Raw genomic sequence first — 16,729 nt, 5'->3', positions numbered from 1 at the left:
CATTTATATGTCAAACATAATAACTCCTATTATTATTATTATTATTGTTGCACTCAAATTAAAAGAAATCCAACTAATATGAAATTTGCTATATTATTTTAAAAATTATTCAAACATTTTCAAAGTATTTTTTTTTCTAAAACGAAAAGAACATGAAAACATTTTCAAAGTGTATCGAATTGTCAAAGACAATTAAATTTTGGAATGAAAACCTAGAGTCAAATAAGTAATTTAAACCAATTTATTTGAGAAATGCTAATTTTTGCGATCATTTTTTAAAATATATTTTTAGGAATGAAATGATTTCTTGTGATATACCAGCCGCTTTAATCGCTTTACTTCAACACTTTGATTGTAGGAGTAACAATAATTAGAGTTACTTTTTTCGTGAGCAACCATTCTTTATAGGAAAATGACAAAAGTCCCGTGTCCATTATCCATTCTTTATAAGTTATTGTGTTTTTCATTTTTAAAGTTGCTCTAAGAGCTTCAATGATTCATTTTCGTACATTTTGTGTCAATATAACGTTTGTTTTGTAACAATCTTGCAATAATCCGTCATTGCATGTTACTAGTAAGTTGACTTACAAACTTTGGTTATTAGTAAGTTGTTGAAAGTAATTTTCATTCTCATGTTTTTAAACCCAATTATAATACACTAGTATATTTAGATTAGCAGTAGTGATATAAAAACAATTGATTTTTTCACGGTAAATAAAATTAGCTGCTAAATTCTTCCAATGATATTTTAATTATAATTAGATGATACTAAACACTGAGCATGCAAATCAAGATTACACTGAATGTTAGGATACCCTATTACACCCTACCTAGTACTTATTCAACTAAAAATAACATGCAAGCGTGTTACAAAAGGAGTCGCATTACAATGTCACTTTCAAACAGGAGATTCAATTCTGAAATGAGCAAAATTTGATTCACCAGAATAGCAAATTGCCTTGGCGTCACGCAAAACAAAAAACGATTAAAAAAAGATTAACTTGACGCAGTATATTTACAGAAATATGCAAGAAGCTCAAACATAGGCAGATACTACAAATCATGATTGTTCATCCCCTTCCAAATTATTGGGTCTTCCAAAAGACTTTATAGGCCGAAATCATTCGGACACTCAGACCCAGCTGATACAAAAATCGCACTACTCTCTGCAATTCTTTCCCATCATCCCATTATAGTAAATTCAAAATACACAAACCAATTCTGCTTCAGACAATTCCGCTCGCGTCTTGAACAAAGTTAGCCAATGAAGTGAGCTCATAATGATAGTGTTTGGGTCTTACTCTTCACACTGCAGTGCATTTTAGCTACGGAAAGAACCAAACCTTGATGAAGATTGCCAAAGCCATTTGCAAGAAAAATGCTGCAATAATCGCCACTGAAAGTTCATTGCCTTCTATGTAAGACCTCAGGTTTAAGGCAACAAAGCTTGCTGAGGCAACGCCCGTAAGGAGGATTATAACCCACCGTAGAAACTCAACAGGAATTATCAACAGGAACTGAAAATGTCCCAAGAAGTTTGAATTAGATAGCAATGTGAAAGACTCCACAAAATTAAAGCATTATTAGCAAACTAGTGATGTAATTTCCTATCACAACTTATAAAAATTCAGATTGAACTTAAATCGTACTTTATGATAGCAACATGTGAAAAGAAGTCATGTATCCAATCTGGGTATTGTGATATATTATAACTACGCTGCACAGAATCATGAAAAAAAATTCATTGGACACCGCAATCCATTCAGTGCAATATTATTACCACCCAAGCCTTGGTTTCTAAATGGTAATTTACATGCTGAGGAGGGATGAAAGTTTGAGCTCAAAGGTCCTTTGATCTTTAAAGGAGGAGCGCCTCACATTGTTGAGGTACTGTCTATTCCCATTTTCCCCTTCAGGCCCACATCCCCCACACTGAACATGTGTGGTATAAATAATTGTGCAATATTGTTTGTAGTATAAATATTTGCACACCAGTACAATTAACATATTGCAAAAAGCAGAAACTTACGGAAGACATGATGAAAATGGTGAGGGAATACCCCCACATGCACCAAAACCTTATAAGGCTAGCATTTGAACCCATATACTGAAGGAAGAAGTAGTATGCCAATGGAACCACAATCGCATAGCCATAGATAGAGCATGCAGCCACGTTCACATAGCTGACGTCAAAGCTCCAAGAGGTACTGTTATCCACATGTTTTTGCATAAGGAACGTGGCCAGATTTCCAAGCGAGGCAAGCACAAAAACCAATGTTGTTGAGATCCATATAAGCCCATATCTATAACAACAGAAGAAAAAAAATTCACACCATTAGTATTAAATATCCATTAATATGCACTATTTATTGTTTTTGGGGAACGGCGCTGAAAATCTGGTTATGCTCAGCAAATGTCTCCTTTAATTCAAATATCTACAGAAAATAAGAGAAAAGGGGCAGGAAGCAAAATGACAGGTATTTCCCCCAAAATCATATGGTAACAGTTTAATTGAATTAAAATTTCCCCCAATTACCATATTTCAATATGTAATCCAAATCAGTATCTCTATTTTGATAATTGAAAGTATAAAAGCACAAGGGCACAAAAAAATAACGCACAAATCAGGGTTAGCATCTATCTTGCTGAAAAAGTCTCCAGCAACTGGATTCAAGGAACTTATCAATCTGATTAGGACAACATCCGTGTCTACATTGAAATACTCTGAATAAGATGAGATGCTAAAGACTCCCCTCCAGTTGTTTGCTGGCTGTTGTTCAAAGGCTTCTGCATGGATGAACAAACAAGAGAAATAATAAACGGCATTATTATATCAGCAAGTGACAATGAAAAATGAAAATACAAATGGCTGCTATTCACAAATCTGATCATAGAATCAATCAAGGTGCGAATCTTGGTCAATGATGAAACTAAAGTCTATAGATAATTCAAAATTCAGAAAAGCAATTGGCTTAATGTAGGGAACCATGACACTAAGTTATGCAATTATTAGTTATGTAAAACCACAATTAGAATTTAGAAATAATGTTTGGACATGGTGATCTATTTCTTTATACAGATACTAGCAGAGTAAATGTAATCCATGAATTAAGCTTAAATTTAATGGCAGTTAACATCATTAACATAGAATTAAATAACTACACTTCAGATATATGGAAGTCCATAAGATAACACGCAGAGGAACTTTCTTGGTTTCAAGGTGATTGGTCCTCACTATTGGCGTTTTGATTAAAAAGTTCATAATAAGATTTCAAAAATAGCTAAAATATTTGCAAATTTTAATTTGTTTTAACAAGAGGCAATTGATGACTAAGATGTAATAAGATAAAAAAATGATAACTTTGCCATACTGAATAACATAAGGAAATATAAAATAAACAACAATTCAAATTCATATGTATAATTAATTAGTCAATGAGATTCATTTCAACCAAAAGAGGCACCTGTGATGCAGGTATAAAGAGAAAATTAAATTTTATTTATTTAAGAACAGCATAATAGGTTTCTCATCAAGTAGCATACGGAAAAAGGGGTCAAAATATAACTTAAGTAGAATATTAGGTTGAGAATGGAAATAAAATAACTACTAAGTTTGACTTTGAATTCTTAGACACAATCAACCAGTTCAAATTGGCTTCAAAGCCTAGAAAGAACAAAGGAAAAAAAAAAGAACAAAGTTTCAGCAATCATACTTGGGAGTATGAAAATGACTTTAAGCACATTCTTGCAACAGTAACACATTAAAGAAATAATAGAATATGCTAACTCTCCCCCAAAATAGCTGAGTAAAGGTCTAGTATTATAATTGATGTTTTCTGATTCTACAATTTCAGAATAGTTATGAATGGATGTAATTGACATCTAATTTAGAAACTTTAGAAGATATAACACGTAAATTAGTAGACAATATCACGTGAATAGGCAAAAAAAGGGAGAAAAAACTGCTTGAAAGCTCTAGTTAAATTGGTCAGTTCTAAGATAGCTACAACTAAAAGAAAAAAACAAATCTCCTCCAGCAAGTCATGAATTCACAATACAGTATACTGATTAGTGTCTCACTGCCATGTACTCACATCACCAGAAAAAGGCAATATATTGTTAAATCATTTAAAGAGAGAGCGAGAGAGAAGAGAGAAAATTAGAAAAAGAAACAACTATCTCAATTCTCAAAGTCACAAAAATTGGAGAATATACCAGTAGGACTGCCAAGAGTATTATATCCCGGTCCTCTGTCTCCTCCATTGTTGGGAGGGAATATTTGCATATTCGCACTGGTGGCTACATGCGCCATATATGTTCATAAGCCATTTGTTTTAGAGGCACTTAAACTTTAGAATTAGGAAATGTAAGAAACAAGAAATTTGATATAACTCCATACCCACATGTTTCGAGGCATTATTTTCTTCAGTTACGACAGCCTGAGCACCAAACAGGTAAAGCACAGAACCAAAAATATTGAAATAAATTAGAACACACTAAACATAACTTATACTAAAAACAGTAATTTAGATCACACAAGTTCATAAAAAAAATTACTTTTACAGAAAATCACCAGAACCATAAAATTCAAAATCAAAAGGTTTTGAAAGACATATAATCACAAAACCATAAGTTAACAAAATCAAATTAATGCCAAAAACTTAAAATCACAAGCATATTCAACACAGGCCATAGTTCTCTTACTAAATTTAGAAATGACTTCACGCTCCTGCTATTTTATCAGTGTATAATCAAGCAATTACACTTCTATTTCCATATTTTCACTTCATTTTATTCACTTCCGCACAATCAACTTAATTCCTAAAATAAAATTATGAGAACAATTTTCTGAACACGATCGAGCATGCAGAGAGTGAATTGAATCAACAGTGACATGCAAATAGCGCAAATTGGAAAAAAGGACAAAACCAAAGATGATTGCTCACAGGAACTGAACCGAGCAAATGGCTAGTGGGAAGACCGGTGTAAGAAGACTCCTCCATGGAATTGGATACAATGCAGAGAAAACAAGGCGCGTGAACAAAACTTCGTTAGTTCAAAGAAGCATGGAAAGGGTTCTGAGTCGGAATCGGAATCGGAGTCGGAATTGAGCCCTAGATAGATAGCAGAACAGAAGAAAACGTTGTTTTTCTGTTTCGTCGTTTGGAAGGAACGTGCGGCAAACAAAAGAGCGTGGTCTCTGATACACAGGATTGGACCCCACCTTCAATTTCAATTCGCCGGGCCACACACACCTGTTTTTTTTTTTTTTAATTTAATAATTATTACTTTTACTTTCCATATTACCCGGGCTTCTCTTTCCAACGAGGCTCGTATCATTGGGCTACGAGAATGGGCCCTATCTGTGGGCTCCGAAACTCTCGGTTCAGCTTTTCAACAGTAGCGCACGTGCCGACATGTGGGTTGAGATATTAAATTATGAAGGTCTTGAGTTTTAGTTTAAGAGTTTAATGACATCTAAAATACTTTTACACTAGTTAAATTATAATTCATTATTAATATAATTTTTAAAATAATTATCATAAAAATTAATAAACTTATCATACCTAATGAGTTGTGATTGGATGATGATATAAAACTTTTTTTATATGTATTGTGAGTGCAAAAACTTTTATACTATTTATTTCTAATAAATTGACATCAGTATAACTTATAAATTTTAATATAATTGTTATAAAAGATAATAAATTGACAATCTATCATAGTTTGTAATATAATTAGATGATAATGTAAAATTATTTTACATGATCAATATTTACTTTTTTATGATGACAATATGATTTATGTTCTTGATAAGTTAATAAGTATTTTTCGTTTGCATTGAATTATTAATAAAATAATAATTTTGTTTTTTGATCTTTGATCTTTTTTTAATTCTTCATAAATCTTTGAATGTTGTGTTTGCTGCTTGATAAAAAAAAAAAAATCACTAGTGTGATGTGTCTTTCTTGGTTTCTTTCTTCTTTTTTTTTCTCAACATTTCCTCTCTTTTCTCCTCTGTCCCTCACAATCTTCTCTTTCGCCATGATTCTTTGATAAATTTTACCTTTTTTAGATAACAGGTGTTCTAAAAACTAGTTTCTAGGAAAATGTTATTTTTGAAAGGAAGAAATATTATAAAGAAGTGGAGGAGAAGCAAAAGAAAAAACGGCATGTAAATAGAGGCCCAATTGACACAAAAAAAAATGATTTTCATGAAATGTCTGAGCCCGGGTTCGAACCGGGGACCTCTAGTGTGTGAGACTAGCGTGATAACCAACTACACCACCCAGACAAGATGTTGCTCATATTTTCATTAATAATTATACCATTTAAAATTATATTTTATTTAATAAAATGATTCAGATAAAGTCAACGAAGGATATGGCATCATGCATGTACGGGAAACACTGAAACTAACGTTTGACTTTGGTGCTTCTTTTCATCCTCAACCTCGCAATTTCCAAAGTAGATAATTTTTTCCTTAAATTTCACGAACTGTTAACACTGTAGTTCTATGTTTCCGTTACTATTATTGTCACTATGCTGCTCGGTTGAGGTGGCACAAACACAATTACAATTCATCTCCTTTACTCCTTACATCTCTCCCGCCACCGTGCTTCTCAGTTACGAGAAAATGGTTCAGAATTTAAAAGTGTTCATGTACAAGCCAAACAAGCCCCAACTCAAATGCGCGACCACGGTGGAGTCTCTGTTCTATTCTTCACTGCAGAACAGCACCTACCTCACCCAAGATCCCGAGGAAGCGCACCTTTTCTTCTTCCCTTTCTTCCTAAATCTCTCCACGCGCTTCCTCGCGCGTGTCCTAACACGCATCCGCAAAGATTTTATTTTAGGTAAAATTATAAATTTGATTTTTCTATTTATTTCAAAATTTGATTTTGATCTACTTATAATTTAATTTATAAATTTAATTTTTAAGTTTTTTCAATTATGTTATTTTAGTTTACAACTCCGAAATTTTTACCTTGACCGTCACATGTCAAACTTTTATTGTACAATTTCATATACTTAATTAACATTAATTTCTAATAAAATTGCAACGACATGTGATAGTCAACTCTAATGTCAAATGAAAGCGCGACACACGATGATCAAGGTAAATAATTAATGTTCAATTGAGGGATTAAAGATTGAAATAACTAGATTAAAAGGAATTGGGGATTAAATTCGTAAAGTAAATTATAAAAAATCAAAATCAAATTATGAGACAAATAAAAAAATAAATTTACAATTTTACCTTTATTTTATTTTAATTTAAATATTTTATCTCTTTTTATTTTCACATGTCTTCCCTTCTTTTAAATCAAACACAGAGGCTGAGATTTTGAGGGCATAGGAGTTTGGCGTGGTGGAGTATGGGAACGACGTGTCGTGCATAGGGAAGCACTACGTGTGGGGTGCGTGCCGGTGGTGGTTACGAGGGACTCGTCTACGACATGCGTTTATGGATGTGTTGAGTTGGAAAGAAAAGACAGTGTTTGTGAGAAGTGCGCAAGGAGTGATGTTTTTGTTGGGCAACACGTGGAAGGAACAACAAAAGCGAATGAGAAGATTGGGTGTGGAGGTGAGTATGCACCTCAAGTGGAACCAGCCTCCTTTGCCCTTCGATGTGTTCAACACTATATGTATCAGATGCCATAGCTTTCGATACACGAAAATCCAATAGAATCAATGTTAAATTCTAACTTGAAATGCATACTCGCCTCCACACCTAATCTTATGTTTAACTTTTGTCGTTCCTTCCACGTGTTGCCCAACACACGTGTCACTCCTGGGACACTTGTTAGAAAGACAAGAATTTTATCAACTCGAAGGTGCTCCTTGACAAGCATCATACATGTGTCTTTCTATGTCATAATCAATCTCACCCCTACATCACAATTTTATTTAAGAGAAAAAAGAGCACTGCACCAATTATTGCTCAATGATCTCTTCATTTTTGGACACATATGATATGGTTTTCACGGGTTATGAGAACCGACCAATAATTGCTCAATCTCACCATTTCATTAACTCAACGGTGCTCCATCGCTTTCGTCATATTTTGTCCAAAGAGGATGGATAGTAAGGGGTATACCTCATACCTGTATCTTTTACTTTGTCTTTCTATTTTTATTATTGATAAGCTCATCAATAGTTGTGCTTGTATCATAATCAATCTTAATGAGAGGGCTATCTCACCCCTACATCACCATTTTATTTTAGAGAAATAATCCTTATAGTAAAAAATAATTCTTGAACACTCGAGGGAAATAGAAAGAAGAAATAACTGATTAATTTAATTAGTAATATAATATGATTAAACGAAAGAGATAAAAAAATTTAGAAGTGTGAATGAAATGTTTGAAATTTGCTAAGTGTTCAAATATCATCACCCTTTAAGAATTTAAACACTTCTTGGTAAGAAAAAAATAGTATAACTTTAAAAGATAGTGTAATTTACTCAATTAAAAATTTTAAACAGATATTTTTGATTAAAAGAACTATGATTATCTATTTAATTCCCATTTCAAGGTTATCCAATTGTTAATATTATAGATTAAGTAATTTAATAACTTTTAGGTCTATGATATATACTTAATTTTATCTTAAGTCCATAATAATTTTTTTGTTGTCCTAAGTACATGATATATTGAAAGTTTTATTTCGGATTCTCGTTATCATGAGATAAGTGATGACATGATACCATTTCAACAACTAATATAAATTGGAAGAATCATTCGAATGATGTCATGTCATTACTTAATAAATGACAAGGACTTGAAACAAAATTTTTAATATATAAAAAACTCATAATAACGAAAAAATTTATCAGAACTCAAAACAAAAATAAGATATATTGTATTTGTATTATGAAAATTAAAATGTATGTTTGTGTTATTGAGAATTGTAAAGTTAGTCTTGCACAAGCAAAAGTTGTGTGGTAATTAAAATGTATGTGTCTTAGTGGAAATTGTTAAGAAACAAAGATATTTACGTGAGAATGAACCAATGGGCTAGATTTATCAAACGAATGTACATTTCCTTAGAAGAGTATCTATCCTTGAGAATGAACCAAAGGATAGGATTGTATCAAATGAATGTCTAATGCTGTTGGGTTGATGAAATTCTGTTGGATTTTCAAAACCAAAGTGCACAACTAGCCCTGCAATGGACTATGTCAATGCCAGAGAAAACTCATCAAATTATGGACTGTTTTAGCATTAGAATGGAATCTTCAAATTTGTCCCACGAATCACTTCTTGACCAAGTTCAACACGTCACCAACAAGATGTAAAGAGCCAGTCACAAGGACCTGATGCATCAGCCACACAAATTTGCAATCACAATTCTATACTGATGAAAAAATATGTATATATTTCAAGAACTATTTGTAGATATCCATATTCTCTATTCTGTACCCACACTATATGTTGGGCTTTGAGAGCGAACATATCAAATCTAACAAGTGGAACAGAAAATAGAGAACATTGTAAGCCTCAGAATATACAATCGCACACTAAGTCTTTCAAGTACAACATAAATTAGAGAGAGAAAAAAAAAGTAAGCAAAACATGCAAGAATGTGAACTCACAGAAAGTTGTGACGATGTCAGATTTTATTAGATATTTGCAACTAATCAATGGACATTATATTAGATATTTAGTTACATACATTGATTAAAAATTTCTTATCCTGTGATACCAAATATTTGCAATTCTTAAGTGTAATCTATGTTACCTGAAAACGAACTGATTGATTTTGTTGCACTCTGTCCCTGAGCCATTTGATTGCCAATGGCAATGACGAAAACACTGTGCTATGTTCACAATTACTGGCACTCATTTCCATATCATCTTTTAGTTCTTCAGAAACAATGTCAGTACTTCTACCTGCTAAGCCAAGTGATCACAAACAGATTATTTTAAGTCAAAAAATATTCTAAAGCCTCTAACTTACAAGACACAACCAGTGAAGGAATACAAGGAAAAAGACGGGTAGAAAACAGACATGGCAATTCTCCCATCATGTAGTAAATCTCAATGAACTCACAAAAGAAGATAAGATTGGGAGTTGGGACTGAATGCCTTTAGGAGAAAGTTGGAGTGAGACCTAATAAGGATAACATGACAAATTCTCCAGAAGTGGTCTGATCATGTGAAAAGGTTGTCTGATAAAAAGGGGTAGAAAAATATCGAAGTAGAACTTCAAGAGAATCGTTAAACTTACCAGACAACAAACGGTTTATTGAAATTTGGTTCAGTTAAAACTATAAACATTATTATGTCATTTGATCCATGTAACCAATCCCATCTAGTGGAAAAGGCTTGATAGTTGTATGAGTTTTTGATAAACCCCAGTGCCATTGATTGATCATTTAGCCAACCCCATTGAAAGACACAGACTAGAATCTGCACCTGGTAGTTGCCATCAACATCTATGGTTCTAACTATATTCCATAGCTACAAAACAATCTTGAATAATCACTACCTTTGCTGCCTTGCATGAGATTTTCCCAAACTCTTTGAAGACTAAACTGCCATGACAGATCAACTTTGGAATCAGTCGGTGTAAAAGCCTGGGGTCCAACTTTATTAAAAACAGATAAACTTGGTACAAAGAGCGCCTTCTTGAAGTAGACACCTACAGTTTCAATTTAAGTGTTCCTTTATTCCATGGACAAAAAATACTTTCTTCAGGGAAAGAAATGTCATTGGAAAAATGATTTGCATAACTTTTTCCTCCTAATAAACATAACTAATCACAGAACTACTAAAGAAGAAAGCCACTTAAATGCCAAATATTAAGTTTTACTTAAAATTTTTTTAAATATCTTGGACTAAGTCATTATTGGGTAATCATGTTCTAGCATAATCCAGAAGCTACTGACCATGATCAGCACACGTTTTCATCAGCCGAGGAAGAAGCAACTGTGGATCTCGTACAGTCAAACAATTGAACAGCAATATCTGCAAGTAATTCAATTACTTCAACTAAAAAAGTCTCATGAAAAAAAGACCATTTTTTATTAAAAAAGAAATAGTAGCGTTAGCATTTCCTCTGTTATCTGATAAGCTTCTAGTTTTAAAAAAAATAATTAAAAGACAACAGATTGCATATGATCATCCTGATATCTGATACACAAGGTTCATTTGAGAAAAGACCCATGAATCAGTAGATATCACGCAAAACCATAAAAACAGGGTGTTTCGTGTCCAAACTTGACAGTTGACACACATTTGCATCTCATTTCTTCTGATAATGCAACCTAGTTTAATGGTCAACATTTCTCACCTCCCATACGTGGAAGTCAAATAGCATCCAAGAACAGTGTACAAACTTCTAAAATTCACAACAAGCACGATAAAAAAGGTACAACTATAACTCTTGTATAAGAGTAAAGTGTTCAGATACATAACATCCCATGGGTGATTTAGTTATTATAATGCTTTGAACTGATATCTAAATAGAAGACTGGGGTAAGCTTACCAAGAAGATCATTAGCCTGTCTCAAGTAATATACTTCAAAAAGATAAGGTCTAGGAAGTCTGAAGAAATTGATAATCCGTATTTTTATGGTTCCTATTAAGAGTAATTTACTTACCCAAAGATAAGGTTAAAACACATGACAGGCTCCCTATATGGTGATTTTCTAACTAAGGGCATTAGATATTACTAAACATTAGATATTCTCAGTTAAAACATCTGTGGATGGAATCTCCTCAACAGAACAGACATTGAATAACTTTATTTTACAGTGATATGTGCTTAAATTTTAATAAATCTACTTAAAGTAAGATTTTAAATCTATACTCTACCGGAGTGGATTTTCTCTGGGATCCTCTTTCGCCGTGGTATGTACTCTTCACTACTTCATGTGACAATTTAGAATTATTAAGTTGCTGATGAAACAAGGTTTGGTCCGGGTTGTATTCTTTAATGGCTAGAGAAAACCACCTCGCACACACTTCCATGCTTTCAGGACTATGAGCCCCATCTAAAAAAAAAACAAGTTCATTTGACCTTTCACTCTTGATGTGTTGGTCTGGAACAATCTGAGCCCTTCCTTGCAAACTTGCACTTGTTAACCCTTTTACGAACTGCTCTGGCAAAGTGTCCTTCATGCAGGTTGATGAATCACTTCAGCAATAAGGTGTAAAAGAAGAAGATGAAGATGTAAAAAGAGCTACCTATAAAACTTACAGTTTGTTCCATATAGATATCTCCAACATGTCCAGTCCTTTTCAGCCATGTAAAGCACAGTGCGATGGCAAGACCAGCATTTAAATATTGGTGCTCACCTTCAAGACCAAGTCTCAAACCATTTAGCAATTTGGCATCTAATGGAGTTACCACTTGAAGAGGTACCTGGAATTAGCAAGATTTATCTGGTTGAATGCAAGGACCAAAGAGTCACACATTTTCAATAAAGGCAGTCAGAAAAGCTACTTGGATTACATGCTACGTATACCCTGGCTTTCAGAAGATCACTGACAAATGGAAAAATACATAAAGTATGAAGACAAAGTTGATGAAATGCAGCATGAGAATGACAAGCCATGCTGAATCACATTGAGTGCATTTTTCTCTTTCCAAGATAATACAAAAATCTTAATAATGAAGTTTTAATTATATAACATCATTTCATAGAATAAATAAATGTCCATACACTATGCTAAATTGCTATTCAAGTCATCACATGTATAATGAATTTGCACTTTTATACCTAAACAAATACATTGCCAAATTGTACCCCTTTACTTGATATTGGCATGCCAAAATTATATTTATACAGTTACACCTAGTGACGAGTCATTCAAACTTATTTCAGAAGCAAAACAACTTCATAAAAGAACATACTTACATTTAATAGAGAAGCCTTCTCTTCAAGTACATGCATTGCTTCATCAGGTTGAGGCACTGTAAAAGCTGGAATCCGATTCTAAAAAAAATTGTTGAAAATAACCGAAATATCATAGGGGATCCATCATTATCCTATTTAGTTTTTTATCATCTTTTTCCTATTTATAGTCAGGAATTTGTTTCCTTATCTTAGGGATAATTGTTCCCCTATAAAAGCATGATTAGAGAATGTAATTCTTGTGACAGAAATTAATAAAAGTTTCTTTTTGAACTCAAATGAGTAAATAAATAAAAGGAATTTATCAGGAATAAAGTGCACATTGCAGATAGGCATCAAAAAGGTTTTTTATTCTTGAAAAGAAGATAATATTCTACTTCAAAACAATACCTTGAAGATGCCAGCCTTCTCACCAGCAATTTCTCCCAGAGTATTCCCTATTAATAAAATCCAGAATGAGTATACTCAAATTGTTGAACAAATTAGTGGCATTGCAACAATATGTTCAACCATATTCAGAAAAAAATGTATCGTTATAATATATGAAATTTCAAAATGCATATTTTCATACACAATAGCCATGGCATGCATTAAATTAGTGATTACCTAGAATTCAAAAATAGAAAACTAACCAAGAATCTCCATGTGGTCATACCCAAGAGAAGTTATTCCACATACAATAGGTGACTGAACCTGAAATATCAACACATCTGCATGAACTTGTTCCTAGATTAACTTCATAGAAAATATTAATACAAATAAAAGGATTCAAAGCTCATTATTCAATCTGTTGTGTAATGCTAGAGACAAACATATTTCTGATTAAATGAAAATGAACATACCACATTTGTTGCATCGTATTTTCCACCTAATCCTACCTCCATTATAGCAACATCGACCTACATAAAATTTCAGAAAAAAAAGCTTTTAACCATTCACAACAACATATATATTCAACAATTTTTCGTAGAAATTAAAGCATGGGGATCAAACCTGCTCTGCTGCAAATATCTTGAAGGCAACTAAAGCAAGGAAACGAAAATAGGTAGGCATTGGAATATTGTCATCAGTTTTTTCCTGTACACCATCAAAATGAATAAACCAGTTACGTTAATACTATAAGCAGGAACATCAAGTTACATTGTAAAAGAGAATGTAACATGATCACTTTGACAATATAAACTTGACTATATGGTATTATTGCTATACTACACCACAGTTGTGATTGTCATCAATGTCACAGTATGAAAATGTGTTGGTTTATAGAGCAGAACGTGATTCTTATAGAATCACCATATTGTCAAGTAAAACCATGCTTTTTTCTTCTTCTTTTTCCATTTTACTTTGTTTCATATGATATTCAAATTGATAGAGCCTTAACACCAACCACCTTGAGTTCAATGCTTACAACCTTTGTTCCTTTTCTCAAATTATACAACACTTAAGACCCCTTTCTGCTGTATGCTTTACCAGTTCACACAAACTTGTCAAGAGTACCAAACAGGATCATTTAGGTGCTCTTCCATTACTATTTTCTTCTGAAATCAACACAATAACTCCAAAGAGAACAGTTGAATAGATTCAGAACTTCTGACATAGTTGGCAGAAAATATTCTTTTTGTCGCTATAAGAGTAACTAGTGGACTTGGTTTTTTTTAAAATGTAGAGATAAAATTGGAGTATATAACCAGTAATACAAATATAGCAGCAAGGCAAGTTAGTGTGGCTCAAAATAAAAATGGAGAAAAGGCTGACTTGGGTCCCCACCCCGTCAAAACCTCTGCCCGTATAAATCCAAATGAAATTTATGCTCAGAAACATACCTTTAGTCTATCATAACACCACCAGAAGTAGGCTAAAAATTTCTCTTCACAAATTTCCATACTGCAGAAACAAAGAACTGTAATTATATTGCAACTAAAGACACAATACTATGTGTTTTCTCTGGTCTGCAAAATTCAGTGAAATAACAAAAGTGCCAATACTAAAGAATAATTTCATAGCAGAACAAATCACTTAAGAAAATTATCAGAATTCATATGCTCAATTAGTATGCACCCTCCACAAAATAGATGGCAGACACAATGAAGATCAAAGAATTCAATATTCCCATTCGAAATATCAGATTAACTCAATGAAAAATGACACAAGTAGATGAATACATAGGAAAACACACAAAAAATCAACATATGAATATGAAGCACTCACCCATCTAAACGAAATCTCTCTCGGATATCAATGAGGTGAGGAGATGTGAAGAGACCAGTGCGAAAACCACAGTTACGCAATATAGATTCTGTGAAGGTGCAGGTAGATCCCTATCAAACCACAAGTTCAAAAAAATAATTTCCATCGTTACAATAAGCACATAATTACTAACAATGACATAAGCATAGAATCAGAAATTCAAAGCCACTTAAGCCGGACTTATATCTAACTATAAGAGGCCAATCAGTATTGCAATAACCAAATTGTACTTCCAATGATGTTCTCATTTCCAAATTCCAAGCAACCACCAAAGTAAAGTGAAAGTACCTTCCCTTTGGTCCCAGCCACATGGATAATCTTCATATTTGCAATTGGCTCCTCCAAATCTAGCATCTATAGCATTGCACAATGCATTATGCATACCATTGTTAATATCTCATCAAAAGTGACCCAATTCACGAACTTTTTACCTTCAGGTAATCATATAACAGGCTAAACTGATCCCCCACGTTGCTATCATCAGCACGAGTGCGTCTAGTGATCAAAGACGACAAGGCCTCCATGGCTTCTTCATATGGACCCAAAGACGAAGACTTTGGAGACCCTTTGCCACCTTCTTCACAAAAAGAAAAGACCCCACAGCAGAAAATAAATAATCATCATCAAAATAAAAAATTTAATTGAGTTGAAGCACCCCAGAAGGTAAGAAGAATGAGCATGTTGTTATAGATGGAGATGAATAGGGAATACCTTGGTCAGACATGGCGATTGAGGTTTGAATTGTGAATGAAACAGAGAGTGTGTTGCTTGAAAGGAGATAGGAGTGTGTGAAAATGGAAGGTGGGGTTAAGATTTGAAGGATTGAAAAGAGATAGAACAAGTTGTCGTTTGTGGTAAGCGTCTTAAGTTAAAAATTCCATTTACTATTTATTTTGTTTTGGCAATTGTTGTCGTTGGAGAAAACTACATACAGCTTCATCATTCATCAGCTACGTACGCTAACTGGCAGAGTATACTGTTGTCACTGTTGGATTTTGTTTTTTTTTTTTTTTTTGCTGATTTTTATCCTCCTACTTCATTTAGAGTCTCCAAAAATTAATTTTAAATAATTAAATAAGATTGAGATTCATATTTTATGTTTCCTTACAAGACAGTTTTATTCTAAATATGTTCCAATACTAAATATATATGGACACAAAAAATATTTTAGATTTGTATTAAAATTTAAATTTTCTATTTTTTAAAAAAGAAAATGTAAGAATTGAATTTTTAACTTTGTAATAAACAAATATTAAGTCAAGCTAATTCTTCTAGTATTTTTTATTATATTAGATTAGTTCATTAAATACATTAATTTTTTTATATTTATATCTAATTATAAATTATAAATTAAGGATGATGATTTTTAATTAATTAATCGTGCAAAAAATATAATAAAAATGGCATAGCAATCATAGAATTATTCAATATTAAAATTAAATATGCAATGAGATTCTTTTCCTTGTCACCGAAGTTACCATAGCTCATTCAATGGTGATCTTCATCATCATAATTTTGTAATTCTATTTTGGATCAGTTAAATCAATATAATATTAATATATTAGTTAATGCCTGATATTTCAATTGTCTCATAATTGTTGTGTAAGAAAAAAAATT

At 32.8% G+C, this 16,729-nt stretch overlaps 2 protein-coding genes and 1 non-coding gene across 7 annotated transcripts; all 3 read right to left on the bottom strand.

Moving 5' to 3' along the window:
* Positions 1-846: 846 nt before the first annotated feature.
* On the bottom strand, positions 847-5,215 carry LOC114385427 (protein YIPF1 homolog). 3 transcript variants are annotated; one of them, XM_028345503.1, is made up of 6 exons: positions 4,947-5,214; positions 4,400-4,439; positions 4,216-4,299; positions 2,622-2,787; positions 2,030-2,303; positions 847-1,517 (listed from the first exon to the last, which is right to left on the bottom strand). In XM_028345503.1, the coding sequence occupies exons 1-6, from the start codon at positions 5,001-5,003 to the stop codon at positions 1,326-1,328; spliced, it is 813 nt and encodes a 270-aa protein (XP_028201304.1). In that variant the 5' UTR covers positions 5,004-5,214; the 3' UTR covers positions 847-1,325. The 3 variants fall into 3 exon arrangements, with proteins under 3 accessions (XP_028201304.1, XP_028201306.1, XP_028201305.1); XM_028345505.1 differs by having other exon boundaries at positions 4,404-4,439; XM_028345504.1 differs by lacking the exon at positions 4,216-4,299 and having other exon boundaries at positions 4,947-5,215.
* A 1,006-nt stretch (positions 5,216-6,221) lies between these two features.
* TRNAV-CAC lies at positions 6,222-6,295 on the bottom strand. Its single transcript has one exon. It is a non-coding gene; the product is annotated as a tRNA-Val (tRNA).
* A 2,701-nt stretch (positions 6,296-8,996) lies between these two features.
* On the bottom strand, positions 8,997-15,983 carry LOC114385069 (folylpolyglutamate synthase-like). 3 transcript variants are annotated; one of them, XM_028345027.1, is made up of 16 exons: positions 15,824-15,983; positions 15,544-15,689; positions 15,401-15,466; positions 15,074-15,183; positions 14,689-14,749; positions 13,859-13,942; positions 13,708-13,764; positions 13,498-13,558; positions 13,256-13,302; positions 12,869-12,946; positions 12,208-12,372; positions 11,823-12,122; positions 10,895-10,973; positions 10,495-10,647; positions 9,745-9,899; positions 8,997-9,319 (listed from the first exon to the last, which is right to left on the bottom strand). In XM_028345027.1, the coding sequence occupies exons 1-16, from the start codon at positions 15,834-15,836 to the stop codon at positions 9,260-9,262; spliced, it is 1,635 nt and encodes a 544-aa protein (XP_028200828.1). In that variant the 5' UTR covers positions 15,837-15,983; the 3' UTR covers positions 8,997-9,259. The 3 variants fall into 3 exon arrangements, with proteins under 3 accessions (XP_028200828.1, XP_028200830.1, XP_028200829.1); XM_028345029.1 differs by having other exon boundaries at positions 15,544-15,686; XM_028345028.1 differs by having other exon boundaries at positions 9,745-9,896; positions 15,824-15,981.
* Between the last annotated feature and the right edge of the window lie 746 nt (positions 15,984-16,729).

The sequence above is a fragment of the Glycine soja genome, chromosome 14 (assembly GCF_004193775.1).
Source record: "Glycine soja cultivar W05 chromosome 14, ASM419377v2, whole genome shotgun sequence".
Taxonomy (NCBI): Eukaryota; Viridiplantae; Streptophyta; class Magnoliopsida; order Fabales; family Fabaceae; genus Glycine; species Glycine soja.
This window is presented reverse-complemented; position numbering and strand designations above follow the sequence as displayed.

Coding starts and splice junctions, on each gene's coding strand:
- LOC114385427 (XM_028345503.1), bottom strand. CDS start 5,003: ATGGAGGAGTCTTCTTACACCGGTCTTCCCACTAGCCATTTGCTCGGT. Junction 4,300..4,399: donor TAATGCCTCGAAACATGTGG/GTATGGAGTTAT, acceptor TGGCGCATGTAG/CCACCAGTGCGAATATGCAA. Junction 2,304..2,621: donor ATAGATGCTAACCCTGATTT/GTGCGTTATTTT, acceptor CTGTTGTTATAG/ATATGGGCTTATATGGATCT.
- LOC114385069 (XM_028345027.1), bottom strand. Junction 13,765..13,858: donor AGATATTTGCAGCAGAGCAG/GTTTGATCCCCA, acceptor AATTTTATGTAG/GTCGATGTTGCTATAATGGA. Junction 9,900..10,494: donor TCTCATGCAAGGCAGCAAAG/GTAGTGATTATT, acceptor CACTTGGCTTAG/CAGGTAGAAGTACTGACATT.